Source organism: Microtus ochrogaster, chromosome 7 (assembly GCF_000317375.1).
Source record: "Microtus ochrogaster isolate Prairie Vole_2 chromosome 7, MicOch1.0, whole genome shotgun sequence".
Classification (NCBI taxonomy): domain Eukaryota; kingdom Metazoa; phylum Chordata; class Mammalia; order Rodentia; family Cricetidae; genus Microtus; species Microtus ochrogaster.
This window is the reverse complement of record NC_022014.1, coordinates 60,099,967-60,127,305: the sequence shown is the minus strand read 5'-3', so window position 1 is coordinate 60,127,305 and position 27,339 is coordinate 60,099,967. Positions and strand designations below refer to the sequence as shown.

The following is a 27,339-nucleotide window of genomic DNA, read 5'->3' as shown; positions in this document are numbered from 1 at the left end:
AAGAAAGAAAGAAAGAAAGAAAGAAAGAAAGAAAGAAAGAAAGAAAGAAAGAAAGAAAGAAAGAAAGAAAGAAAGAAAGAAAGAAAGAAAGAGAGAGAAAAAGAAAGAAAGAAGAAAAAAGAAAAAGAGAAAGAAAGAAATTGTTTTTGTTTTATTTATAATATAGGTGAATGTGTGTCATGGTGTGTGGGTGGCAGGCGGAAGGTGTCCTGCGGGAGCTGGCTGTGGATCCTGGCACTGTAACTCTGGTTCTGTGGCCAGTGCCTTGATCATTGAGCCACCTCAGCAGCCCCGCTACATTACAACAATGCTCTCTCTTCCAGGTTCTTTGCCTGGCTAGAGGCTGAGCTCTCTGATCCCGAGGACTACACGTTATCCATCCTGACATCCGTGCTGTCTGGATTGCCATTCCTGTTTGATAAGTGTTTTCTAGCGCTCTGGTCTTTAAAAAGCACAGTGACTCCTTTAGTATCAGAAAGTTGAGTTTGCAGAGTGTGGGGCATTTTGTAGTCCCAGCACTCAGGAGATGAGGCTGGCACAGATCCAGCTCAAGGCCAACCTGGGCTACACATTGGCACCTGTCTCCAAGAAAAAAAAAAAGAGGGTTGGGGGAAAGGAAAGGAAAGGAAAAATAAAAGCAGCTGCTTTCTAGGTGCTATGAGAATACAGAAAAAGTTCCAATGTCAAAGAGCTCATCCAGACTATGAGTCATTCCTTCATTGAGTCAGCATAGTGTAAGCTTTGGTCAGATTGACAGTGGGACAGAAGAGAAAACCCCGGCGTAAGTCACTCCTGGAGTGACCCTCAGGGTAGTGAGGGAGCCGTGAAGGCGGCCCACTGTGGCAGGTGCAGCGCCAGAGCTTCTAAGAATCACCGGACACACGAGGCGAAATCGAGCTACGCTCAGACAGAGCACTAGAGCTGCCACAGAGCCGGGTGAGACTTGGCTGTGGCCCGGTAGACGCAGCTCAGCTCATCTTAGGTGTGTTTGGGGCCACCGTAAAGAATGCACTAAGAAGGCCCCACCTGCACATGACTGGTATGAAGGCTCGCTTAGCTCTGTGTGGCCAGATGCTTCCCACACCTTTTATAAAAATGGTGGAGTCCTGTCTTCCCCACTCAGTGGCATCCTTGAAACTCGCTCCCTGCGATCATTCCGGGAAAACTGATGCAGATACCATACCATAGAGTTTGGTGGCTCTTTAAACCTATCTGGCTGTCTGGCTGTCTATCATCTATCTATTTATTTACTTTTTTGTTTGTTTTGTGAGACAGGGTTTCTCTGTGTAACAGCCCCGGCTGTCCTGGAATTAGCTCTGTAGACCCCAACTGACCTCAAACTCACAGAGATCCTCCTGCCTCTGCCTCCCAAGTGCTGGGGTCAAAGGCGTGCGCCACCACTCCCTGGCTTCTTTTAACCTTTTAAAAGAAAAGGATTGAAGAGTGAGGTGCGCACTTCAGGGGTTCCTGGAAGCTCATCAACTCCTTCACTTTACAGGGAAAAGAGAGGGAAGAAATCCCAGGGAGGGGACACCCAGCTGGGCGGGGACAGAGCTGTTGGGTGGTGTGGGTCTGCTCGGGGTGGCAGGAAACTGTATGAAACAGGGGACCATAGCAAAAGAGTGGTGCCCTAAACTGCTTGGTGTGGACCGAGCAGATCCTGCACGGCTGGAAGAGTTGAGGGAGACCAGAATCCAAGCTCGCTCTAATGTCAGGAGCCATGGTGAGGTGAGAGGCAGGGAAGCTCATGGCCACAGCTTCCACATGTTGGAACCCACATTCTGTTCCTGTTGTTACGTCCCCAACTTGCTTTGAGTCGCCAGCTCTCAGTCTCCCGCCCGACAGTTCATTCTAAGAATCGCATCTGCACATCTAGCTGGGCATCCTACCTTGAACAGTTAAAAAGCAGAACTGCCTAACTTCTAATTTTAGAAGGAACTGGGCTGACCTTCATTCTGCTGTTGCTAACTGGAGCCCCGTTACCTGGGTGACTGGATTCACAATATGTCAGTATGCAAATCCCATCTGCCCAGGAGGAGAAGGCAAGAAAGGCCTTGCTCCTCCTGGGGCTGTCAAGGGGATCTGTAAACAGCTCCCACCGGAGTGGGAGGAGGGTCGTGGAACAGAAGGAAATTGGGGAGGGGACCACCACAGACCATGGTCTTGTCTTCCTCTCCACCGCGCCCAGGGCTGGAGTGGGGATGGTGGCCTTAAGTGAGTGTGTCGCAGGTTTGCACCCTTGGGCTTAGATTCTTTATGCATTTCTTCAAGGGAGGAGTTGCATTTGTGCATTTGTGTGTGTGTGTGTGTGTGTGTGTGTGTGTGTTTGTATGTACATACCATGGCACACAGTCGCAGTCAGAACAACCTGCAGGAATCTAGTCTCTCTTTCCACTGTGTGGGTCTGGGAATTGAACTCAGATTGTCTGGCTTGGCGGCTAGGACCTCTGCCGGCTGAGCTATCTCAAGAGCTCCACTTCTTGCAGGCTTTGGTTATGTGGTCCCACGGGGAATCACAGTTCTCCCTGGTGTGTGGGCGGGGCTCCACCCAGAAGGTAGATCAGGCTGTCTGACATCACCCCCTCTCCCGCTGTCAGTTTGCAGGGAAGGGCTTTTTCTCCCAGGAGTGTCTGCATCTGGCTCTTGTCTAATGTTTCAGGCTGGTGGTTCGAATCAGAGAGTCACCTTCAGATACTTTCAACCCCGACGTCAGGGATGCTCCTTTGTTCCTCTTCATGAAATTGCCGTCACATCAGCTGTCAGCTGCAGGAATCCCTGCCTCCCCCACATTTGCTGCGCCCAAATGGAGTGGACTGATTAATTTTAATTTGTACTTCAAACCTCAAGGACGTCCATGGGTAGGCGGCCTTTATTTAATAGTTGTGTTGGGTTTGCGTGGGAGGAGCAGGTAGGGGACCTCAGGCTCTTAGCTGCTAATTTTGGACATCCTTGGTGGCTTTCCCTGTCCCCTCCATGACCTCTTTCTCATTCGCCTTAGCTGTGTCCTCTCTCACCTCATTAAAAAAAATCCTTCCTAGCAATGCTGAAAACATCAGCAACAGGCAGGTGTGGGAAAAGTCGCTTCTCTTCCCGTGATCCTTCTTCCCAGACTTAGAAATGGCCTTCTCTCCGGATCCCAAGCATGGGGCCAAGGAAAGGAATGACAGAGGGAATCCTGGAGCCAGACAGCCTACTACCTAACTAGGCTGGTGACCACAGACAAGTTACCTAACCTCTCTGAGCATCAGTTTCTTCACAGACCCACAGAGGTCAGACACTACCACAGCAGAGTTGCTGTGTGTACTCGGCTAGTTTGGACTCAATCGTACAGCTCCATGCCGGGCAGAGAGAAGCCCACACACCATAGCAGGTTTTATAAAGAATTTTTCCTGCCTTGGCAGGAAGTTCCACTGTCAGGTGAGTGCATTCCCAGGTCTGACTTGGATTGCTGGCTGTCTCCTCCTCATTCCAGGACTGACTTGGGTTGCTGGCTGTCTCCTCCTCATTCCTTTTTTTTGTTTTTTTTTTGTTTTTTTAATCTTTTTTTTTATCTTTTTTTTTTTTTATCGGTGATGGTGGTGGTGATGGTGGTGGTGGGGATCTTGCAGCCCAAGTTGACCTCACACTTGCTGTGTCGTGGGGACTAAGACCTCTGCAGGGATGATGGGAATGCACCGTGGAACCCAGGGCTTCTTGGGAGACAGGCAGACTGTCTAGAAACTTGCATAGGTCCCTAGTGGCTCCTTCTTCATGATCAGTGCTGGATGCCCCTCCCTCAAGGCTGTGCTAGAGGTGGAGGGGAGGGGCTGGTATGGGTCTGTGCAGCTCCATTCCCACCCCTGCAGACCCCAGGTCTGCATGCGTTTGCATCTGCTGCTTCAGCAATCGCTTTAGTTGCCCCAAGCGTAAAGTTCAGATCTGTGTAATGTGAAGATGCCCCGTGACTGCAAAGTTTCTGGGTGTGTTTGTTCGGTAAACTCTGTTTGCCCAAGTGTAAGGCAGTGATGGGAGGGCCTGAGGCCACTGGTTTACTCTGGACTCTGGAAGCCACTTGTTTGACATTCCTGTTTGTGTGTGTGCATGTGTGTACAGGTGTGGCCGCCACAGGCCAATACTGAGTGCCTCACTCTACTGATTGCACGCATGTCTTTTAATGGGGCTTTTCACCAAAGCCAGAGCTCACCAGCTGGCTAGAGGCCCTGGGGTTCTCTCCTTGGCCCCTGGCTTTGATTACACGCACAGACAGACACAGCTTGTTTTTTTTGGTAGGTGGTGGAGATCCAAATTCATGTCCGTATGGTTGCACAGCCAGCATTTGATCGGCCATCATCCTAGCTGACATTCTTGCTTCTATAGGTGATGTAAAACTTTCCAGATTGAGAGAGCGCCATTAAAGGGGTTAGGGAGAATGGAGTAGCTCCAGTGGGAAGTCTGTCAGTTTCTTAACAGGCTAAACAGGTGGCCCCTTGACACAGTAATTCCGTCCCAAAGAGAGCCCTGGAAACGTGTCCCTGCAGATGTTCATGCACAAATGCTTATAGTACCGTGTTTCCCAACCTTCCTGGCGCTGCGACCCTTTAATACAGCTCCTCATGTTGTGCTGACCCAAAACCGTAAAATGATTTTCATTGCTCCTTTATAAAAGTAGTAATTTTGCTGCTTTTATGAATCATAAGGTAAATATCTGCGGTTTCCAGTAGTCTTTGGTGACCCCTGCAAAAGTATCATTCAACCCCCAAAGGGCTTGAGACCCACACGTTGAGAAACGCTGCTCTTAGCAGTGTTATTCTCAACAGAAGACGCAAGCACACCCAGTGTCCATCGGCAGGTGACAGATAAACAAAATGTGGTATGCCCATATGATGGAATGATAACCAGTAATGAAAAGGAGGTACTGATTTTTGCCACAGTATGGGGGAAGCTTAAAAAGATATCAAGTAATGGAAACCAGACACGAGAGCATACTTATTGCCAGTTGTAAGAAATGCCCAGGACAAGCATTTTCATAGAAACAGAAAGCAGATTAGTTGTTACCAGGGCCTGGGACGGAGAGAATGGGGAGCGACAGTTCATGAGAATGGGTTTTCATTTGGGTTATGAAAACATTGTGGGATTAGATACGGGTGCCTGCTGCACATCTCAGGAGTAAACTAAAAAAGCCTTGACTTGTGTTCTCCAAACATATGAGCAACATCTGTAACGTCTAGTGCAGGATTTAAAGTCAGTTCCGAGGCGGCTTTCTCAAAGGCATCAGCTGCCTGAAATAGAATCGTGACAACCAGTTGGAAAACCAGGGAGAGGGCCCAGGATCAGTGTGATGTTCTTGGGGCTCGGTGGTAGGGCCCCTTTGTCTACCATCCGTGAGGCCCTGGGTCCATTCCCAGCACTGCCAGAAAGAGAGAGGATGAGATAGTGGAAGAAAAGGAGGAGGGAAAAGACCGGGAGAACGAGGAGGGGGGAGAGGAGGGAGGGAGGCTGGTAGATATGGTGCTCCATGGGCTAACTGAAAAGCATTGAATTGTGTTCTGAGCAGCACCTGTAACAGCTGGTGCATGGTGAGGATGATGATGAAGGAAAATGAGGGAAAGGAGGAGATTTCCATGAAAAAGAATGGCTTTGTCCCCCCCCACCCCAAATCTTTGAGTCTATTATATACATGCAATTCATAAATTCTGGAGGACTCTGCTGCTGCCCATGCTATGATTCTATAATTTACTACAACCCCAGCTGGGCCATCGAGAGATGCTGACAGCTTCTGAAGCAGAAATAGCAGTACCTTTTCAGGTCACGCCCACCTCCACCACCTTGGGGCTCCCATGGTGATAATTCCTAGCTGCCTCCTTGAGTTGCCCTTACAGAGACCGACTTAGCTGCAATTGTGTTCGGCCTTTTTCAGCATCAAAGCCACCGACTGCCTAGAGTTTGCCTGTGTTCATCTCCAGAGCATTGCAGGGGACACCTTGGGGGAAGGTAACCTCTCATGAATGTGAGCCTACTGCTTATAGCAATAGTTGGGTAGAAACCTCGTCCAGGGTCATCTGCGCTTCCTGGGAGAGGGTTTTTTTTCCCAAGTGCTGCCTCCTATGGGGTTTACAGCAAGAGGTTATGTAAGCATAACCCAGAGCTGACCTAAAGCATCCCATGGCTTCTTCATGATGGTTGTAGTTCACAGAAGGGAAAATGAGGGCTGATGAGGATGTGGGGAACCTGGGCCCTTCTGCTTGGCCAATGGGGGAATAAAAAAGAAAGGCCCAATGGAAGAAGTTTATGGAGGTCCTCAAAAAGTTAAGCCTAGGGTGACATTGCTCAAAAGAAAATATATAAATGATCAATAGGAAAATGTCAGCTTCCTCGGCCATCAGGAGAATGCAGATCAAAACTACACTGAGGAAGCTAGAGAGATGGCGTGATGGATCCAGTACTGTCTTCTGGCCTCCAAGGGCATCTGCATTCCTGTGTACCTGTATGCATGCCTGCACACGTGCACACATGGAACTATATATGTATGGCGTGTGTGTGTTTAAAGACACTGTTTCTCTGTGTAGCTCCGGCTGTCCTGGAACTCACTCTGTAGACCAGGCTGACCTTGAACTCACAGGAGACTCTGCCTCCAAGTGCTGGGATTAAGGGTGTGCACCACCATCCTTTATATATATATTATATGTAATATATATAATATATAGTAATATATATAATTTTAAGGAAGAAAAACTACGTTGAGATTTTGAAATGATCACACAGAATGACTGTTCTCAAGAAAATATTTGCGAGCAAATGCTGGGTTAGGATGTAGGGAAAGGAACCCTTGCTCACTGCTGCTGAGAATGGAAACAGGTTGGGCAATTGTGGAAATCGATATGGAGGTTCCTCAGAAAACTGACGGTGGGACTTCACGATCCAGCTATCCCACTCCCGAGAATATTTCAGGAGGATTCCAGTTCAGGGCACCAAAGAGAGATAATTGTGCACCTCGCCTGTTGCTGCACGGTTCTGAATTGGTCAAGTCCAGGAACTAGCCTAAAAGTCTGTCAATGACTGGATAGAAGAGGTGGTGTCTACACAGCGGGATCTTACTTGGCTCTGAGCAATAATGAACTCAGAGCATTTGCAGGAATGGAGTTGAGGATCATTGTGTTACACAGAATAAGCCAAGTTCAGAAAGACAGATAGCTCATGTTTTCTCTCATTCGCAGAATCTTGATTTGCGAGAACACAATGATAGAAGAGCGACACCTAGCATGAGAGAGAGCAGTGGGAGGGAGACAGGGATAAGGGAGAGCGGGGTGTTGTCCAGGTGCATTTCCTATATGTGTGAGAGTGTCCTAATGAAGCCTTTATAAAATTGATATATAGGAATAATTATTTTAAGAAGCGTAACTGGCCTGTAAGGTGACTCAGCTAGCAAAAGGTACCTTCCACCAAGCTTTCCCTCAGTGGAAGGAGAGAACCAACTCCCACGGGTTGTCCTCTGGCCTCCACACACGTGCCGTGACTCATGCACACACCTCGTCATGTTAACACCTACACAAAATAAATACAAGGAAATGGAGAATTTAACGTTAAGCCAAGGGTTACTGTAGGCTCCTGCTCTCTATATTGGAAACACAAGAAAGCAGAGACTCATCAAGGACCATGGCAGTCTTGTTCGTGATAGCCCAGAGGTAGCCCGGCTTGTCTCCCTACAGAAGAATGGCCAACCAGTACGGCCCCTCCGTGTGGGAGGGGGAGTATTACTCAGCCCAGGGAAGGAAGGACATCCTGACACACTGCTGTGGGGATGATCACGGCGTTTGAAAGCCACCGTGCCACACACTGAAAGCAAAATAATAAAAAAGAGGCACAGATGTTGCCTGACTCCATTTCTGTGGGGCATCTGGTGTGGACAAATTCATAGGGACGGGCAATAGACAAGGGGTGACCAGGAGTGGGGAAATAGGGCGCTGCGTGCCAGGTACAAGGGTTCTATTCAGGATAATAGAACAGTTCTGGAGGTGGGTGGTGGGGATAGCTCTGTAACGTTCTAAGTACAGTTAGTGACGTGAATTGCTTATTGAAAATGGCTAGGCAAGTGGTAGCATAGGCCTGTGATCCCAGGAGGCAGGAGGATTTCAAGCTGGAGGCTAGCCTGCTCTCAATAGCTAGACCATTTTCTCCAGTAATAGTGTTGATAATGGTGATGATGATGGTGGATGATGTTGTTGATGGTGATGATGATGGTGGTGATGGTGGTGGTGATGGTGGTGATGATGGTGATGATGGTGATGATGATGTTGGTGATGTTGGTGATGGTGGTAATGGTGGTAATGGTGATGATATTGATGATGGTGATGGTGGTGATGGTGGTGATGATGTTGATGATGGTGTTGTTGATGATGGTGATGATGGTGGTGATTGTGGTGATGATGATGATGGTGGTGATGGTGATGATGGTGGTGGTGTGGTGATGTTGATGATGATGTTGTTGATGGTGATGATGGTGGTGATGATGATGTTGGTGATGTTGGTGATGGTAGTGATGGTGATGATGGTGATGATGGTTATGATGGTGATGGTGGTGATGGTGGTAATGGTGATGATATTGATGATGGTGATGGTGGTGATGGTGGTGATGATGTGTAGGTTCGTAGTAGTTATCTTCATTGGAAATACCTGTCCAAGCCACTTACAGGAAGAGTTTATTTGGGTTCAAAGTTCTAGGTGATAGAGTCCATCATGTTGGGAGGCGTGGCAGCAGGAGCGGAAGGTAGCTCACCACATTGCATTCAGTGGCAGGAAGCCGAGAGAGGAATGTCGCCCCTTGGTTCATTTCTCCTTTTTGTGGCATCTGTGACAACAACCCACAGAATAGTGCCTGCTTTTCTCACCTCAGTTACTGCAGTCTAGACATTCCCTCACAGTCCTGTCCGGAGAATGCTGCTTCCTAGGCCACTCTAGATCCTGTCAGGCTGAAAATCAGTATTAACAACCAAAGCGTTCCCCACAGCCAGCTGTGTACACTTTCTGGCTATGAACACCGTCACGCCTGGGGCGGGAAGCCACTGGAACCTTCCAAGCTTAGCTCTTCACATAGAGCTTGTCGCCCCCTCTTCCACAGTCACTGTGAAGTGACTTGAACATGCTCCGCCAAGCGATTCCGTGGCCTGCGCATACTCTTGAAGTCTTGGTTTTATAGGCATGGGGAAGCTTGACTCATTCTTTCACGTTAAGAGCCTCCATTGTTCAGCTGTAGTCAGCGAGCGTTCTTCTGCATTCGGTTTCCCCTCCTGTCCTCCCGAGGTCTCCTAGACACAGAGCTAACTGCGGACACTCCTGCCAGTACGCGTCTGCTTCCAGCCGCACTACAGCTCCTGTTGACTCTATTGGTCCCTGAGAGACAGGATTGCGAAAATCCTCAACCGAGGTCAATAGCTTCACAAGCAGGCTTCTTTTGTTCTTTAGAAAGACCCTGTCACCCTGGTATCAGACAAATCTCTTGGGAACAACTTGATAGCAGACCAAGGTCCTAAAACATAGACAAAACAGTGGCAGGCAGATGACACAGGTCCTTCAAAAGCTCCCTTCTCATAGAGTCTCTTTCTAGTCTTGGGATTGGTGTGCAGTTTCCTTCTGTAGTCAACGCAAGCACCTCATTTGCTTGCTAAAGGTCAAGCCTGTCAGCAGACCTCTTCATTTCCGGGCCTTGTGATCCGCTTCACATTGGCTGCAAACCGCCAGAGAGTTCTGATGATGTGTCAAGAGCCTCCAGCTGGTGGCCTCATGCTGTCTTGCAGACAGAATCCCTCAGGAAACTCTTGTCTTCGACCAACATGGAGGTTGCTGTCCACAGCTCTGCCCCCATTGTCTGTAGGGTGGTCTAACATGTGTGGGGCACTTGGTTTTGTTTGGTTTTGCTTTGTTTTGTTTTTTTAATGATCCAGGGACTGGGGAGATGACTCTCTGTGACGTATGCGTTGTGTAAGCATGAGGACCTGAGTTCAGGTTCCCAGACCCAGGTAAAGCATGGCAGTGCGGGCTGTAACCCCAGCTCTGGGGAGCAGCGGCAGGAGACTCCCAAGGCTCGCAAGTCAGTCCCGCTTCATCAGTAAGCTCCAGGATCAATGAGACTCTGCCTCCAACAGCAAGTTAGAAAGCAATCGAGGAGTTCACCTAATGCCAAGCTGTTGTGTGCACTATACCACACACGCACAGTATACACCACACAGGCACTGTACACCACACACGCACCGTACATCACACACGCACATGTACACCACACACGCACACATACACCACACACGCACACGTACACCACACACGCACATGTACACCACACACGCACACACCTCAAACATGATATAGGATGTGCAGGACTCAATACCCACTCAGTGTCCTACAACCCGCGTACAGAGAATCCACACATTCTTCCAGAGCGACTTCCCTTGTGGTTTTACTTTGCCTTCTAAAAGATTCTGCCTTTGCTCTCTCAAGGCTCTTCCGGGCTCCCACTAATGGCTGACCTTCTAGCTTCTCATTGACACACCTAGTGTTTCAGCCGCTCTGTAAAATGCTGAGTGTGCATGACGTCATTTCCCTGTCTGACCTGGGAGTCAAAGGAATCCTTGGGCTGTACAGAATATGCACTTTTAAAAGTTTTTAAAATGTTTCACCTTCTTGTGGGTATTAGGAGTTGAACCTGGTTCCTCTGGAAGAGCAGCCAGTGTTCTTACCCACTGAGCCATCTCTCCAGCCTCTTTTTATTTTAAACACATGCTTTTTTTTTTTTTAATCCTTCCCTGTAAAGTGCATCAGAATTTTTGTGATGGCTGGAATAGGCTAAGTCTCCCAATAGCATCCTTGCAGTGACTGCCAGGATATCTCACCAGACTTCAACTGTGCAAAGCCAACCTTGAATTCTTCCTTTCTACCCTCCTCTGTTGTGGACTGGGTTCAGCATCCCTGTGCAGGGTTGTTTATGAGTTTGTAACCGAGGTTGTTTTTGTTGTTGTTGTTTGTTTTTAAGTTAGATGTCAACAGCCCAGCCCTTTTTAAAAGTCTTTCCACCAGCCTTTTTTGCCCCTGCATGCTAGCACAATGACACAGGCGCTCCGTAAACAAGGCACCTCTGAGGGCTGCTCATAAAAGTCCAGTAGGAAAGATAAACGCAATGATGCGCTGATTTCCCGAAATCTGAGCCTGGGGTTGGATCTTTCTTTGTGGGATCGGATATTGGTTTTTTGTGGTTTATTGACCTGGCAGAGTGACATCTGAAGGAACACCCAAGAACGTCACCAACCCCTCCCCCTCTTCTAAACTTCCCTGTCTGCAAGGGAAAATCTACCCTTAGAATCTCAGAGCCTGGAAGACAAAAGGGTTAATGATCCTCCTGCTGGGCAGAACACACCAGGTTTAAAGCACTTTCCCTGTAGAGAGAGAATTGAGACTGGCCTTGGGGTGAAGCTTGTTCTTGGAGAAAACCCCAGACTGAGATGCAGCTGAAGAGGGGGCTGCTGGGTGGGATGTCAAGGTCAGAGGCCATTAAGTACTGTGCTCCTGCACCTGGTAGGTTGAAGGGACCAGCATACATCTGGGCCCTTTCATCAGCTTCCTTTCTGCCGGGGTTACTGTCACAACTTGGCACCGTCAGCCGCATGTCACTTGGCAGCATCTGCCCTGTGACTCCTCTAGAGGACTCCTGTGAGCTCTCAAGGCCCAAGACCCAATGGACACAGGGTTTGTCTGGCGAATCGGGAGCCAGGGAGACTCTGGAAAGACAACATCTGTTTCTCCTGTTCCCTGGTGTTCAATGCCGTCACCTAAGTTCTCTAACCAAAGATGTGAAGAGGAAAATGTGGAGACCCGTGTCTCTTGAAGATGGTTTTGTGGTTTTTGAGACAGGGCTGCGTGTGGTACAGGTTTACCTCAAATTCACCCTGTAGCCGAGTATGACCTTGAACCTCCTGCTTCTTCTGTCTCCACCTTCCCTGTACCACACACAGGTCCACACCAACACACCCAGTTGTATCTGGTGCTGGGAATCAAACCAGGTCTTCATGCCTGCTGGGCAAGTTCTCTACCAACTGAGCTGCATGCCCAGCCCAAACACTTACCTGTATTTATTTATTTTTCATTTGGAGTTTGGTCCACCGTACCTACACTGGGCAGCTCGCACCTGCTTTATTAACCATTGGCCTAGATATATCTAACTCCAGCTGCAGGGGACCTGATGCCTTCTTCTGGTCTTTCTGGGTACTCACACACATGCTTGCACATGCACTCACATGCATGCACATGCTTGTATGCATGCACATGCAATAAATGAATAAAAATTAAATAATTGGGTCTGGGGAGATGGTTCAGCAGTTAAGAACACTGGCTTCTTTTCCAGAGGACCTGGGTTCAGTTCCCAGCAACCCCATAGCAGCTCATGACCGTCTGTAATTCCAGTTCCAGGGACTACAACACCCTCATACAGACATACATGCGGGCAAAACAGGAATGCTCATAAAATAAAAATAGATAAACCTTTAAAAAAAAAATAAATCTTTTAACTATAACGAAAATTGCATCATGGCCAGATGGTCACATTTTAGTACAAACTATACTGACTATAAAAGACATGTTCTCAGGCCTTTTCGAAAAAGTGATAAAAATTGTGATTAAAAGGTATATAAACCAGTCTAGTGAGGTAGCTCAATATGCAAGAACAGTTACTGCCCAGCCTGGTGACTTGAGTCTGATTCCTCGGGACCCACATAGTAAAAGAGAGAGCCAATTCCCATAAGTTACTCTCTGGTCTCCACACAGCCACCATGGCACACGCGTACGTGCACACGCACGCACATGCACACGCATGCACACACACACACACACAAACGCGACGTGATATTAAAAAAATAAAAATATGCACAACCTGAATTGTAACCTTTGAACCATTTTCATTGTCAGTGCAGTGGCATGCCCACATTATTGTGTGCCGGCCAAACTCAAGCTTTGCCATCTTGGAAGGGGTTAGGATAACGGGCATGTGCACCATGCCTGGGGTAGGTTGGCGTTGTATTTTGTTTGGCTTGGTTTCTGGTCCATGGCAGGGGCCCCGTTTTCTCCAGCTTCTCAGAGCACTAATGTAAAGAAGCAGACTGGCTTGTCCTGGTCCCCAGCGGGACCAAGCAGCTGTAGTAGCTACTTGCATTGTAGCTGTAGCTGTTTGTAGCCAGGCCTGTGATTTATGAAGCATTTGAACTTGTGATTTTTTTGTTTCCTCATTTGATTCTTACTGTGCCCTGTGAAGGGTTTTATTACTCCCATTTTGCAAAACGGAGCTGAGATACAAGCATCTTGTTTGGGGTTACAGAGCTAAGTCAAAGGCAGAATGAGGACACTCGCTCCCTGTTTTCTTGTTGACAACCAGGCGCTTTCCACAGGGGAAACAATTATCACCTCCCTGGTGGCCCAGGGGATAGCTGGTCCTGAAGAAGGGAGGGTTTCTCCAATCGCTTACTTGATGACCTGTGCTTCCTCAGGCTTGGAAACGCGTGCTTTAGCCAGACCCCTGATGCCTGGCCAGAAACCCAACCCCACCCCACCCCACCCCACCCTACCTCCAAGGTTTGGGAAGGTAAAATGGGTTCGCTCTAAATCTTAATTGGTATAAATTAGAGCTACCACTCCCAACAATCAAACTTCTTGTTTTCCCTTTGATGTTGTGGGTCTTTACAATCAGTCCCATGTTCCTTACCAGTGATTTAACGGCAATCTCAGTCACATGCTGAGTTCTCGAAGGAGGGCTCTCATCTAGAACTCACAAACTTTCTGCCTAAAAACAGCTAGATTCACACTAGCCATGGTAGCCCACACCTATATTCTCAGCCCTTGGAAGGTGGTAACAGGCGGATCGGAAACTCAAAGTTAACTTTGGCTATATAGCTAGCTTGGAGACTCCTTTTAAATTTTATTATATTTGTTTTTAGATATCTTTGTGTGTGTGTGTCTGTGTGTGCGTGTGTGTGTGAGAGAGAGATGCGTGATGTGTGTGCTCATTTGTGTGTACCATCCTGCACATATGGAGGTCAGAATAGAACCCTGAGTTTCAGTTCTCACTCCTTTCCTTATTTGAGACAGGCTATCTTATCATTTGCACTTTTACACACCCTGTTAACTGACCCTTGAGATTTGGGTATCTTTTATCTCTGCTTGTCATCTTCCCTGTAGTAGCTCTGGGTTAACCCTTTGACTTAATGGGGATTTCACATCAGGTCCTTAGGTTTGGCTGGCAAGCACTTTACCCACTGAGCTATTTAAAACCCCAACCCCACTTTTAAGGGCACACTCTTTGTAGCCCCGGCTGCCTGGAACTGGTTAATCCTCCTGTCTCAGTGTTTTAGTTTGGTTTCTTTTGCTGCGGTGAAACACCATGACCAAATGCAAGTTGGGGAGGAAAGGGTTATTTGGCTTACACTTCTTTATCATTAGTCATCATCAAAGGAAACCAGGACAGGAATTCAAGCCTGGCAAGAGCCTACTGGGGCAGGAGCTGAGGCACAGGCCAGGGAGGAGTGCTGCTTACTGACTTGCTCAGCGGGCCTTCTCATAGACTCAGCACTACCAGCCCAGGAATGGTACCACCCACTATGGGCTGGGCCCTCCCTGTCAATCACTAATTAAGAAAATGCCTACAGTCTGATATTACGGAAGTATTTTCTCCTCTCAGAAGACTTTAGCTTGATATTAAATATCAAGTTGATACTAAACTGTTTAGCTCATTCAGACTCCAATGTACTTGGGTTACAGCCTGGTTGGACACCTCTCTCTCTCTCTCTCTCTCTCTCTCTCTCTCTCTCTCTCTCTCTCATTAAGGCTTGAGGTTGTTGAACCACAGAAAGTAGCACAGTGGCACTCAGTCCTACAGTTAGGAGACAGTGTGAACCAGCGACACCTTGGTTTCTCTCGGCCCCTTCTACAGCCTGCCTTGGCCCCACCTCCGTAGCCCCAATGCCTGTACAATGCTGTGCACAATTAGGGAAGATTCAGACCCCTGTGATGCTCCCGACTGTGGAGATAATTGTTGGGGGTCACTCTTGAGATGATAGCGCACTCAGAGACCCAGCCAGCAGCAGCCTCTAGTCCTGATTACTTGTAATGATGATTACCCTAACTCCAGAACTGGAACAATAGATTCTCCAGAGATGTGGAATCTAATTGAACCACTGTGCCGTTTGCGTACAGGTAAGGGAACTTTGATCTGTCAGTTAGACTTCTGTTACAGAGGCCTGGTTTCCTGTCCCCCACCCCCCTTTCACTTTAAAGCACATTGAGGCCTAGATTTTTTTTTAAGCCATCAACCTATTAAAGGCAGAGGCTGGGGAGAAGGCTCAGGCAGTAAAGTGCAGTGGTGGTCCCAAGTTTGATCCCCAGAACCAGGGCACAAAAGCCAAACTCATTGACATACCCTTATAATCTCCGAGCTGGGCAGGAGGACAGAGAGAGCAGACCTCTGTGGCTCAGAGGCCAGCAGACCTAGTTAGTCTATGTGGCAAAACTCAAGGTGAACTGTACCCAAGGGCAGACACCCGAGGCTGTCCTGGCCCCCACATGCGTGTATACACACACGAATCGAGAAAGCACTGGTCTTCTTTGGGTTCTCCAAACCCCTGTTTCCTCATTGGCTGATACCCACCCAGCTGGCTCATTGTGAATATTAGAAGTGAATGGAAGATGCCAATCAGTGCTGGTTCTGCCATCAGGTCTTGGGCCTTGATACCATCAGAGCCTTCCTGCGAACCTTCGGTTTTAGTTCCTTCATCCAGTATTCAAATTTGTCTGAAAGTGGTGATCTGGGCATGTGTCTTCCCTGACTTACATAGGAACTTTGCGTGAGTGTGGAAAAAAGGGTAGGCCTCCCAAGGATGAACTCCTATAGCCTGGTACTATTTAGTCCCCCAAAGTCCCTGTGAGTGCCCCTACCATGCTGTACCATAGTGGTTTGGCCTTTAGTGTGCCCCCATAAGTAACCCTTGCCCTGTAATCGAAATGTCAAAGGTCTGGGGTGACCCCAGACTTGGCTTTTCTTTTTGCTTATGTGTATATGTGAGTATATCTGCACAGATGTGCAGGTGCCCATGCAGCCCAGAGAGTACGTCAGATCCCTTGGAGCTGGAGTTATAAGTGGTTGTGAACCACTGGATGTGGGTGCTGGGTCCTCTGGAAGAACAGCCGGTGCTCTTAACTGCTGAGCCATCTCTCCAGCCCCTGGATGAGGCTTTCTTACATGGTTCACGAACTATCTGTCCCCTCCCCATAGCGGCGACACCGTTTGGTACTCATGTCTGAGAGTCAAAAGTGGGGTATTACAATAAAACCATTACAGACTTTGTCTGCTTGGCCCTCTCTGCTGACCATGCCAACAGACCAGTTCTGGTTTCCCTGGGAGGGAAGGAAGGGACAGACATGGAGCCTTTGTCCTCCCACCCCCAGCCCCTGCAGGTTACCCCCCAACCCCCAGACAGACACAGTCATGGTGAGCTAAGGCTGGTGTCTGCCCTGGGCTGGCCCATAAGGAGCCGTTGGAATGATCAATGAGGCCAAGCAGCTGGGTTCGCGCTGGCCGCTGTGAATCAGCAGCCCCTGCCTTGCCTGGATCCATCTCCCCAGAGCAGGAAACACCCGAGCTGTGCCCAGCCAGGCTGACTCGCGTCTGGCTAATGGCTTTTCTGTGTCCCGCATCGACCTTGGCACCCTACGTTTGAAAGCTCCCAGAGACAGTGTTGCTGGTTGATGCCGCTCTCCTTTGAGCTTTCCAGTGAGAGACCTTGACAGGACTTTGAGAGTGGGTGACTTCAGACTCGGAATTCTTTTAAAACTCGAGGTAAAATCCACGGGACATGAAATTAATCTTTAAGCATATTTTATAAGTGTATATCGATTTTCTATAACATGGCATTGTCATGCATGTGTGCAATGCATTTTAATTATTATTATTATCTCCCATGACCTTCTTGTCTCCACTCCTATTGCTGCTGATCCCTCCCCAGCTCTCCCCCCTTTTTACCTTCATGCCTGTGTTCCACCCATCTACTCCCCAGCTTTTGGTAACCCTAGTTTTATCTGGGCTGCTTATAGGGGCATATACAGTAAATAGCTTAGGGGCTATCTACTCCCAGTAACATGGGCTAGTGGCTACAAGACATAAGAAAATATCTCTTTCTTCCCCTAGCAACCATTAACTACCTTTAGATCCGGGTGGGGGCGGTGGTGGGAAAGACAACTTTACGCCGTCTTCCTTCCCGCTTACGCTGGTCCCAGGGTTGGAACCCAGGGAGTCAGGTTTTTGTAGCAAGCACCTTCATTTGCTGGTCAGCCGGCTCCAGGGACCCTCCTGCCTCTACCTCCCCACTGTGGAGAGTCTAGGTGCCTGCCACACGCTCGGCTTTTCCGGTGTTGGGGGGGGGTGCTCACTCATGTCTACGTTCAGTGCCTTAAGCTTGTGTGGCAAGCACTGCACTGACTGAGCTGTCCCCAGGCCCCTGTGCTGCTTCTTTGGGCCTGCCTGACAAAATGACCCATACTGGGTAGTTAAACCACAGCGATTTATTTCTTTCTAAGGCTGACATAACAAACAAAATTGGAACGTGAGCGAAGAGGTCTTTTTCTGAAGGTCTGGTACGGGCACATCTGCCCTGGGCCCCCATCTGTGGCTTCTCAAGGCCACCCACTCCTCACACAATCTTTCTGTGTCCCTGCTTGTCTCTGCGCTGGATTAAAGCCTATCCCAGTGGCATCTTTTTTATTTATTTATTTATTTATTTATTTATTTATTTATTTATTATGTATACAATATTCTGTCTGTGTGTATGTCTGCGGGCCAGAAGAGGGCACCAGACCTCATTACATATGGTTGTGAGCCACTATGTGGTTGCCGGGAATTGAACTCAGGACCATTGGAAGAGCAGGCAATGCTCTTAACCACTGAGCCATCTCTCCAGCCTCCCAGTGGCATCTTTTAAAATATGATCCCACCAAGAGATTTCAAGATCTGAACTCTAAGAGGGGGAAACTCTTCAACCCAGAACACACACTGAGTGGCTTCAGTATCAACATGTCATTCCTTTTTGTGGCTGAGTAATATTCCGCTGTCTGTGACCATCGGGTTTTTAAACACCACGCATGAGCCGTTGCCGTTGACCTCTGCACTCACTGAGTGGCAGAGCACCGGCCTCAGCTCATGTAAGGTGGACAGTTGATCTCACGGGTATCGCTTTGTCCTTGTGGGACGTCTTTGTTAGTTTTTCCGGAACAAAAAGTAGAAGCTGTACTGGACACAGGGGAAGCCAGGTCAAGCCTCTGATTCTCTGATTTGTTTTAAAAATGGACTGAGCTCCCAGCTTCCTCTGTCCTGTCCCTGCTCTTATCTTACGCCTTCCCTCCCCACAAGTTCACAAACACACATTAAAAGCATTTTAAACACGGACTCGTTCTGGACAGGACCATGGCCAGATAGGAAGCATAGCCCTTGGAGAAGATCCAGCCAATAGCCTGGTTCGTTGTCATGGTTACTGGGTCTGGTCCCTTGAGCTGGCTGCAGACTGGAGCCTGTTCGGATCATCTTCACACTCCCTGCCTCAGTATGAAGCTGGCGGTGGAGGGGTTACCTTGTGACAAGAGACCTCAGCTCTGGTGCTGACTTGAATATTTCAGTTTTCTCTAAAGTTAGCAGATTCCTCTCTCTTGCATGCAGACGGGGACTGTGCATCCCTGCTAGCCAGGACCCTTTTAGGAGCAACTGGGCACCCTCATTAGCCTGCCCAAGATTCAGGTCTTGGCGGTGGTGACTTTGTGTGAGAGGATCACAGCAGAGTCCTGACCCAAGCAGAAATGTCCCTTGTGCAAAAGTTACACCTCTCTCCCCTCCCACACACGCAGAGTGTGTCACTAAATTCATTTTGCCACCAGGATGTCCACCTGCTGGTCTGGGATTGGCTTTTTGTTTGTTTGTTTGTTTTTTTCTGTTTGAATTGTTATTGTTGCTTCTTTTTTGTTAATGTACTAAATTTTAGTTGTGTGTGGGCAACTGCCGTCGCGGATGCGTAGGGGCCAGAGAACAGCTTCATGAGCCAGCTCTCTCCTTCTACCAAGCGGGTTTCAGGGACCAAGCTCAGGTCGTCAGGCTTGGTGGCAAGTTCCGTGTTCTGCTGAACTGGGCCATCTCACAGCCTCAGACTCAGAGAGAGGCAGGAAAGAGTTGGACAGCTTAGGGATGAAGATAGTAAAGACAACATTTCAGTCCCGGATTGCTCCATGACCCCACTGTAGGGTTGACACATGGCCTTTGAACTCTGGAAGACCCCACACCATTAGTACATTTGGTTGAAAATGATACCAGAGAAGTTCCTCAGCATGGCACGGGCTCGAACTGAGTCGTGTGACATGCAGATTTGTAGCTTTGTAAGCATCTAGGGGCCTTAGCGTTCATGGCTCATGTGAATGCCTTAGCGACAGGATTATCAAGAGTTCCAGGCCAGTGTGGGCTTGGCAGAGACTGTCTCAGAAACAATTATTCTTGCCTGGCATGAGTGAAGCCCTAGGTTCAGTCCCCAGCTTTGAATAAAACGGGGTTGGTGGTACTCACCTGTAACCTCAGCACCCAGGTATTCTCGGTGGCAGAAGGAGCAGAAGTGTAATGTCATCCCTGGCTACATGGTGAGTTTGAGGCCAGCTTGTGCTTCATAAGCTCTGTCTTACAAACAAAACAATACCAAGTTGGATTGGATGTGACAAAACCAACCTTTCTCACGATCCCGTCTAGCCACCTGTGAGAACTGCTATTTTAGGCGGGAGCAGATGCAGGTGACAGTTAATCCCTGTGCCCAGCAATGCTGCCAATTAGCTAGAAAGCCAGGACAGAAATAACACACCCTAGGCTGCCTTTGGCCAAGCCAAATAGGACACTGACTACCTTTAACCCTGTATGGCCAGACCGCTCTCAGCATGGGCCTGAGCCCCAGGGGGCACTTGGTATGCCCACTTATTCTTCCCAGGAACGTGCAGCTCCTGCCTTCTGCTCGCCCCCAATTCTCTGCCAGGCTCCAAGGACAGTCACCTTAGACCCAAGTGGCTGCTGGCTTTTCTCAGCAGAAGGTGGATGTGATTAGCGGCTGGGCATCCTGTCGCTGGAGGACAGTGTGGGGATTCGTCAGAGGCAAGATGGGGCTGACCTCTCTGTCTCCCCTTCTCTGTTTGCTTTGCAGTACAAAATCGGACAGCTGTATATGATCAGCAAGCACAGTCATGAGCAGAGTGACCGGGGCGAAGGAGTGGAGGTCGTGCAGAACGAGCCCTTCGAGGACCCTCACCACGGCAATGGGCAGTTCACTGAGAAGCGAGTGTATCTCAACAGGTGAGTCCCTCCCTCCTGGCGCTACCCTGACAGCCACCCATATTACTGCTTCAAAACCAGAATCATCCATCAGGAGAATGGGAAGACTCTCTTGAAGCTACCTTGGATGACATAAAATGAAATCTGATCTATCCCAAGGTCAGTGCTAACCAGGAAGAGGAAATGACTGTGGCTTGACATAGTTGGGGATCCAGCAGCCCCTGTGGCTATGGGTCTTGCTTAATGGGTTTTCCACATACTGTCCGATGTCCCTGCGAGTTCCCAGAGAACTAATGGTGGCTAAGGTAGCTTCCATTTCCCTAAGGGACCCACCCTTCCTGTGGTCATTATTCTCCTTTTGGGTACATTATAAACCAGCACTAAGCCAGGCTATGCTTTCTGCTTTGCAAAATGTATTTTTTTAATATCTTCTGTTTCCTTATTGTCAATGACATAATGGTTTGGGGCTTGTCCAGTTCTCTCCCCATTCTATATCCCCATCCAGCCCTTACTTTTCTGTTAATATTCTCTGAGTCAGAATATTTGTAGTAAAGGGTTAGGAATGTGTGCAATGCTAGTAGGAAGGCCCTTGAGTTCAGATCTTCGGCCTAGCATATATCTGTGATCCCACTGTTGGGAGGCAGAGATAGGATTATTCCAGGATCTCATTGGCCAGCCAGTCTAGCCAGATTAGTGTACTCTGGGTTAAATAAGAGATTCTGCGTTCAAACACTAGACAGAGAGTGGATAAGGACAATACCCAATGTTGACTTCTTGCCTCCATGTAACACACACAGACTCAAATATTTGTAGTTGTATATAAAATATATTTTTATTGAAATTAACTGCTCAACAAACAAGCCTTGTATTAGCCTTTCCACAGTGTATTTACACACACAAACACACGCACACACGGGCCTGCCACTGCCATACGCTCTGGCTCATTTGTGACTGTTGAGAAGCATTTCCGACACACCAACTGGACAACTCCGCTTACTCACTGGTCTCCCCGTGAGTATTGCCCTATCTTCAGTGGCTTGAATGTGGTCATTTTCTTCGGGGTGGTGGTGGGGAACATATTTAGACACATCTCTCTCCCAAAGGCTGAAGTACACGATGCTGTCAGAAGACGAGATTTCCACTCCTGTCAGAAGAGTGTGTGGAAGTCTTCCAATCCAGTACCTTGACAGTGAAGGCCTTGGGCTGATCAACCAAATATGTTTTCAGCTGCCCAGGGATACAGTACCCTGGAAGTCTTGAGTCAATGCTGAAATGCAGATGAGATGGATCCCACTCATCTCTTGGAAGCTGCGGGTTCCCGTGGTTTAGAAGCAGTTCAGGCCCCAGCCAAATGTTTATCTGCCAAAGTCACTGGGCCCTGGCTATGGCTAGAGACAGATCTTCTGCTCTGGTCTTCTCAGTGTGGAGGGTGTCAAGCACACAGGAGTGGGTGCCCCTCAGCCATCACCTCCAAGGAGCAGGGAGACGTGTAGGAAGGTCGGGAAAATAGAAACTGGAAAATTCCATTTCTCAGCTACAGTTGCATTCGCTTAAGTGATTGCCTGGGGACAGTTCCCTAAAGTACCCATCCAGAGAAAGGTTAGAAACTTTATAACTTTTGCTGGAACAGAAGACGTCTCCAGCTGTCTGTCATGTCTGTTTTCTCTATCTGAATATATGGTATTTATTTTAAAGGAGTCATAAACACAGCGAGAGGGAAATGCGTTATAAATAGACTCTGCGCACTTCCAGTAATAGTAACTGGAAAGATTAGCGTTGACCCTCCCCCACTTCCTATGACAAACACAGGATGAAATATAACAATATAAAGCTGAGCTTAAAACAAAGAAAGGGAAATCCTTAGGTCCTGGAGTCAGAATGGGAAAAGGACCAGCGAGCGAATGTCATGGAAACTGAGCGAGACATCAGGACCACTGTAGCCCTCATGTCTGGGGATAGGGGTTTTGGACTCATACCGCGACAGGACATTTGGCCTCAGGCCTACACACATGGGGAGGAAGTGTGAGTCAGCCGTGCCTACTGGTTCACGACAGACTGAGACGCTCAAACTGAAGAGATGGCTCCAGGTTAAAAGCGCATCATAGTTTGGTCCCCAGCACCCACATCAGGTGTAGTTCACAGCCACTTGTAACTCCAGCCCCAGGGCGTCAGTGCCCTCGTGGGCATATATAAACACACACACTTACAATAACAATTACAGTGCTTTAAAAAGAAAGAACAGCTGACAGATACTTCCACAAGGTTCAAACTGAAGGAGAAGCGCATATAGAAGAAATTGGTAACCCCCACGCCAGGCTGACCGAGCACAGAATGCTGTACAGGCGTGGACATTGACTCCTTGTGGTGTCTTTGTAGCATCAAAACAATAGACAACAATAATAGAACATTAAAGGGTACTTATTATAGTGAAGGAAATGCTTCAAGATGCTAATATAATTTAGGGGTTGAAGAGAGATGTTGATTTTTATCTGAGACCGTGGGAAGGTACTAGTTAGTGCAGTAAAACAAGAGCATGGGGCTGGGGATGAATCTCACTGGTAGTGTGCTTGCCTGGTGCAATGGTTCATTTTGTCAACTTGACGTAGTCTAGAATCCCCTGGGAAGAGACTCTCAAAGAGGGACTGTCTCGGGTGGGTGTGTCTGAGGGCGTGTCTGTGGGGCGTGTGAGGGTGTTTCTATGGGGGCTGTCTTGATTGTTAATTGATGTGGGAAAACCCAGCTCACTGTGGGAAGCATCCTTCCCAAGGCAGGGGATCCTGGACTGTGGAAGAGTGGAGATAGTAGAGCTGAGTGCAAGCTTGCACGCGGTCCTTCCCTGCTCTTGTCTGTGGGTACGACTAGTTATTTCACGTTCCTGCCACCTGGATGCCTCCCATCATGAGCGTAGCTGCTGCCTGGGCTACGCTCACCCCCTTCCCCTTCAGCTGCGTGTGTCAGGGTGTTCTGTTACAACAACAGAGAGTAAACCAGGGCAGCTGGCAGGCATAACACACACACACACACACACACACACACACACACACACACACACACACATGCACGCACGCACACACGCACGCGTATCATAGAGAAAAAAAGGAAAAAAGAAAACTAAACTATCAGTTATTACTAGAATCAATTAATGGGAATTAAGGATTTTGCGCATAGTTATTAAGATCAACATAAGCACTCGGGAGGCAGAGGCAGGCGAATCTCTGTGAGTTCGAGGCCAGTCTGGTCTACAAAGGGAGTTCCAGGACAGGCTCCAAAGCTACAGAGAAACCCTGTCTCAAAAAAACCAAAAAAAAAAAAAAAAAAAGATCAACATAAGAAATCAGTAAGGTGGTTGTGTAAATTCATACACAAGAATCGATAGCATCACCGTGTTTATCACGCCACACATTACGCGTGTAGGTCACAGATCGGAAGAATAGCTGTAAGAACTTAATTTTGAAAAAAAAAACATCCATTCGCAGTAGAAAAAGAAACTTAGAGGTACTTGGTTAGAAATCACCTAGTTATAATTGTATAGACTTTGGAAAACTAAACGAGGCGTGGGTTTGGAATGGGGATGACCCCGCACTTTGGGGTGGGGGTGGGAGGGTTAGAGAGACGTTAGTGAGCATCTACTACTCACTGTACGATGCTGTACCGAATGCATTTTCAGTCAGCAATACAGCCAAACCTCTAGTTCACGGCATACATGTAAAAATAAATTACAGATCAATGGCATCCCCAAATGTGGAAAAAGTGGAGGAAAATATAGATAAACGTCCTTTATTATTAGCAGAGTGGGATAGGCCTGATAAGACATCAGAACATGGACAGATGATAATGTTTTTATATAACAAGTTCTGGCACTTAAATAAATAGAAGCTCTTTCAAATAAAATTTCTAAAAGTGTTGTGTGTGTGTGTGTGTGTGTGTGTGTGTGTGTGTGTGTGTTCCTGTATGTATGTGCAAATGCATGCAGTTCTCATGGAGTCCAGAAGGGGGCATCAGATTCAGATTCTTGGGACTAGAGTTAAAGGTGGTTGTGAGCTGCTTAGTGTGGGTGCTGGGAACTAGACTTGGGTTCTCTGCATGAGCACTGTGTGTTTCTGACCTCAGAGCCATCTCTCCAGCCATAGTTTCTTTTTAAATCAACAACTAGGGGCTAGAGAAATGGCTCAATGGTTAAGAGCACTGGCAGCTCTTCCAGAGGACCCCAGTTCGATTCCCAGCACCTACAGGGCAGCTCACAACTCTTTGTAACTTGTTCCGGGGGATTCATCCAACACTGTCATATAGACAAAACTCCAACGCAATGAAATAAAAATAAATAAACCGTGTAACAACTAAAATACCAAACAATCCATTCAAACCTCCAGAAGGGGGTTGGAAATGCGACTCAGAGACGAGGAAATGGGAACAGTACAAACATGGAAAGGCTCACCTCATCGGGAGGCAAGAAAACAGATTAAAACAAGAACACCTCTTCTCACACTCATCAGAGTGACAAAAATTAAATGTGGTGAGCCTAGGGATTATCAAGGATGTGAGAAAACAATTCCCTTCCAGTGCTGGAGGGAGCTGCAAGCCGGAATCACCTCTCTACAGAACCATTGGAAGTAATGGGGAAAGTTGGAAATACTCACGCCTCCCGTTTACCATCCTACCTCAGGGTGGAACCTCACAGAATTACTCTGTTGTGCCTAAGAGACAGGCACTATGCGATCCATTCTGTCACTGACTACAATGGAAAAAAACCTAAGACAATCCAGATGTCTTCAGTGGGAATACCTTTGCATTACAGTCGCATGATGGAAGGGTTCCACTGTGGTTTAGCTTAATGAAACAGATTTACTTTGGCAAATTTCATAAAGTGAAAAGCTTTCATAAAGGCAAGCTATAGGAAAAGAACAGCAGAGAAGAAAATGTCTGGCTAAATAGCAAGATGGTAGCCTTATCATTACTTTGAGAAATCCACAGCTAGGAAGGATTATGAGTCTAAAATTCTCAGTGAGAAGCTTCCGTCAGAAAAGCTTGTGATTTGTAATGAAGCATCGTCTTCCGAGATTAAACAGGGACATGTAACAGTTTTTCTTTGGACGCCCAAATGCCATCTATATGGAACGTGATGAAGGGCCAGGGAGCTAGCTCAGTAAAGACATCAGAAATGCAAGCCTGATGAGCCAAGTTTGATCCCGAGGTAACTAGCTTTAGGAGAAAGGGGGGGGAGAGGGAGGGACGGAGGGGGAGGGAGAGAGGGAGGGAAAGAGGGGGAGGGAGGGAGAGACAGAGACTGTGTCCAGTGGCACAGTCTGTCAGTGCATGGTGCTTAATACCGAAAGGGAAAGAAAAGGCTAGACACAGAGCTGTGATCTACAGTCCCAGCACACCAACAGTGAGATGGAGGCAAAGAAAGGAGAATCATCCAGGAGCTCAGGGGCTGGCTAGCCTGGAGTTTGTAATGCACAAATGAGAGAGGCCCTGCCTTCATACGGTGGCACGTGAGAACCAGCTCCCAAATTCGCGACACTGTACTCACACAGTAAATAAGCAGAAAGAATTGGAGGAAGGATGGTAGCTTTTGAATGTTATATCTGAAAATAAAACAGGGATTTGGGCTGATAATTCAGTATGAAGCAATCATTCCTATGTATACACACATAAAATAATGATTGTGTCTGCACATTTATACATGTCTATAACATAGAGTTGTAGACATTGCCATTGGGCAGCATCTATAAAAGTAAAGTATGACGGTCTACAACGTGTATCTGCCTACCTTGCTTAATTTTCCACCAGCCAGAACATAAGCTCAGCTGCTTTGGTCTGTTCCTCAATGGTGTATTTAAAAACGGAGATAAACACCAGTGTGTGTTACGAAGGCTGTTGAAAGAACTAGGAACCCCAAAGAAGTGAAGGTTGAATGAAATGAGGGACAGACTAAACTAGGGGTGTATCCGGTGCTTAGATGGGCAAGAATTAGCTCTTCATGTATGCTGAAAACCCAACATGACCAATGCCAGTGACTGGGGATGGCAAGAAAAAGACTCATGCTCAGTTGACGGGGGAAATTTCCAGGCACGCTAACCATGTGATCATGAGTCCATTGTCTATGGGTCCGTTATGTCTACAGGTGGCCAACCATTACATGGTGGATTCACTTGGACAGCCTAGGGTAGACTTCAGTACGTCCTTTTTATTTATATGAATAAATTATTTATTTTTGTTTTATGCGCATTGTTTTGCCTGCATGTATGTTTGCATGGGGGTGCCAGGTCCCAAGAACTGGAGTTACAGACAAGCTGTGAGCTGCCATGTGGGTGCTGGCACTTGAACTCTTCCTCTGGAGGAACAGTCAGTGCTCATAACTGCTGAGCCATCTCTCCCGGAAAGCCCCCTTTTTTACACTCAAATGCATCTTCAACATGATCTTGACTTTCCCTCTGCATGTGTGAGTAACCAAAGAGGCAGTGCCTAATCCATTTCCTTGCCAGCGATGAGCAAAGTTTTAACTTCCTTTCTATGAGTCGGAGCTAGGTCTGTCCTTTTATAACCTAAAAAACATTTCTCTCACATGAAAGCGATAAGCCAATAACTTTTCATTCTTATTTATTTTAATTAATTAATTTTTAGGCCCATATTTCAGCAACAGGGAGATTATGATGTCACAAAAGAGAAAGGAAAGTTGATATGCAGACAGCTTTGTGTAGTGGTACACTCTTGTAATCTCAACGCTGAAGAGGCTGGCACAGGACAATTGAAAGTTCAAGTCCAGCCTGGGCTATTTAGTGAGACCCTGTCTCAAAAGAAATTCATGTACGACAGAAGCATGAATTAGTAAGATGAATTCCCATAATCACAAAAGAAAATCAAACCCATTGTTTTGTAGCCAACGGCTGCCTAGATCTAGTCCAGGTTGACCTATGGCTTGCATGCAGAAGTCACAGGATTGTCATGTCACACGGAATGTCATACTATTTATTTATTTATTTATTTATTTA

At 47.6% G+C, this 27,339-nt stretch overlaps 1 protein-coding gene across 2 annotated transcripts in view; it reads left to right on the top strand.

Annotated features, from left to right (window-relative positions):
* Pitpnc1 (phosphatidylinositol transfer protein cytoplasmic 1) overlaps positions 1-27,339 on the top strand; it is a 265,425-nt gene that overhangs the window by 107,568 nt on the left and 130,518 nt on the right. For both annotated transcript variants that reach the window (XM_026780775.1, XM_013347522.2), the window contains exon 2: positions 20,220-20,368. In XM_026780775.1, coding sequence (XP_026636576.1) covers positions 20,220-20,368 — 149 coding nt within the window. The remainder of the gene's footprint in view (positions 1-20,219; positions 20,369-27,339) is intronic.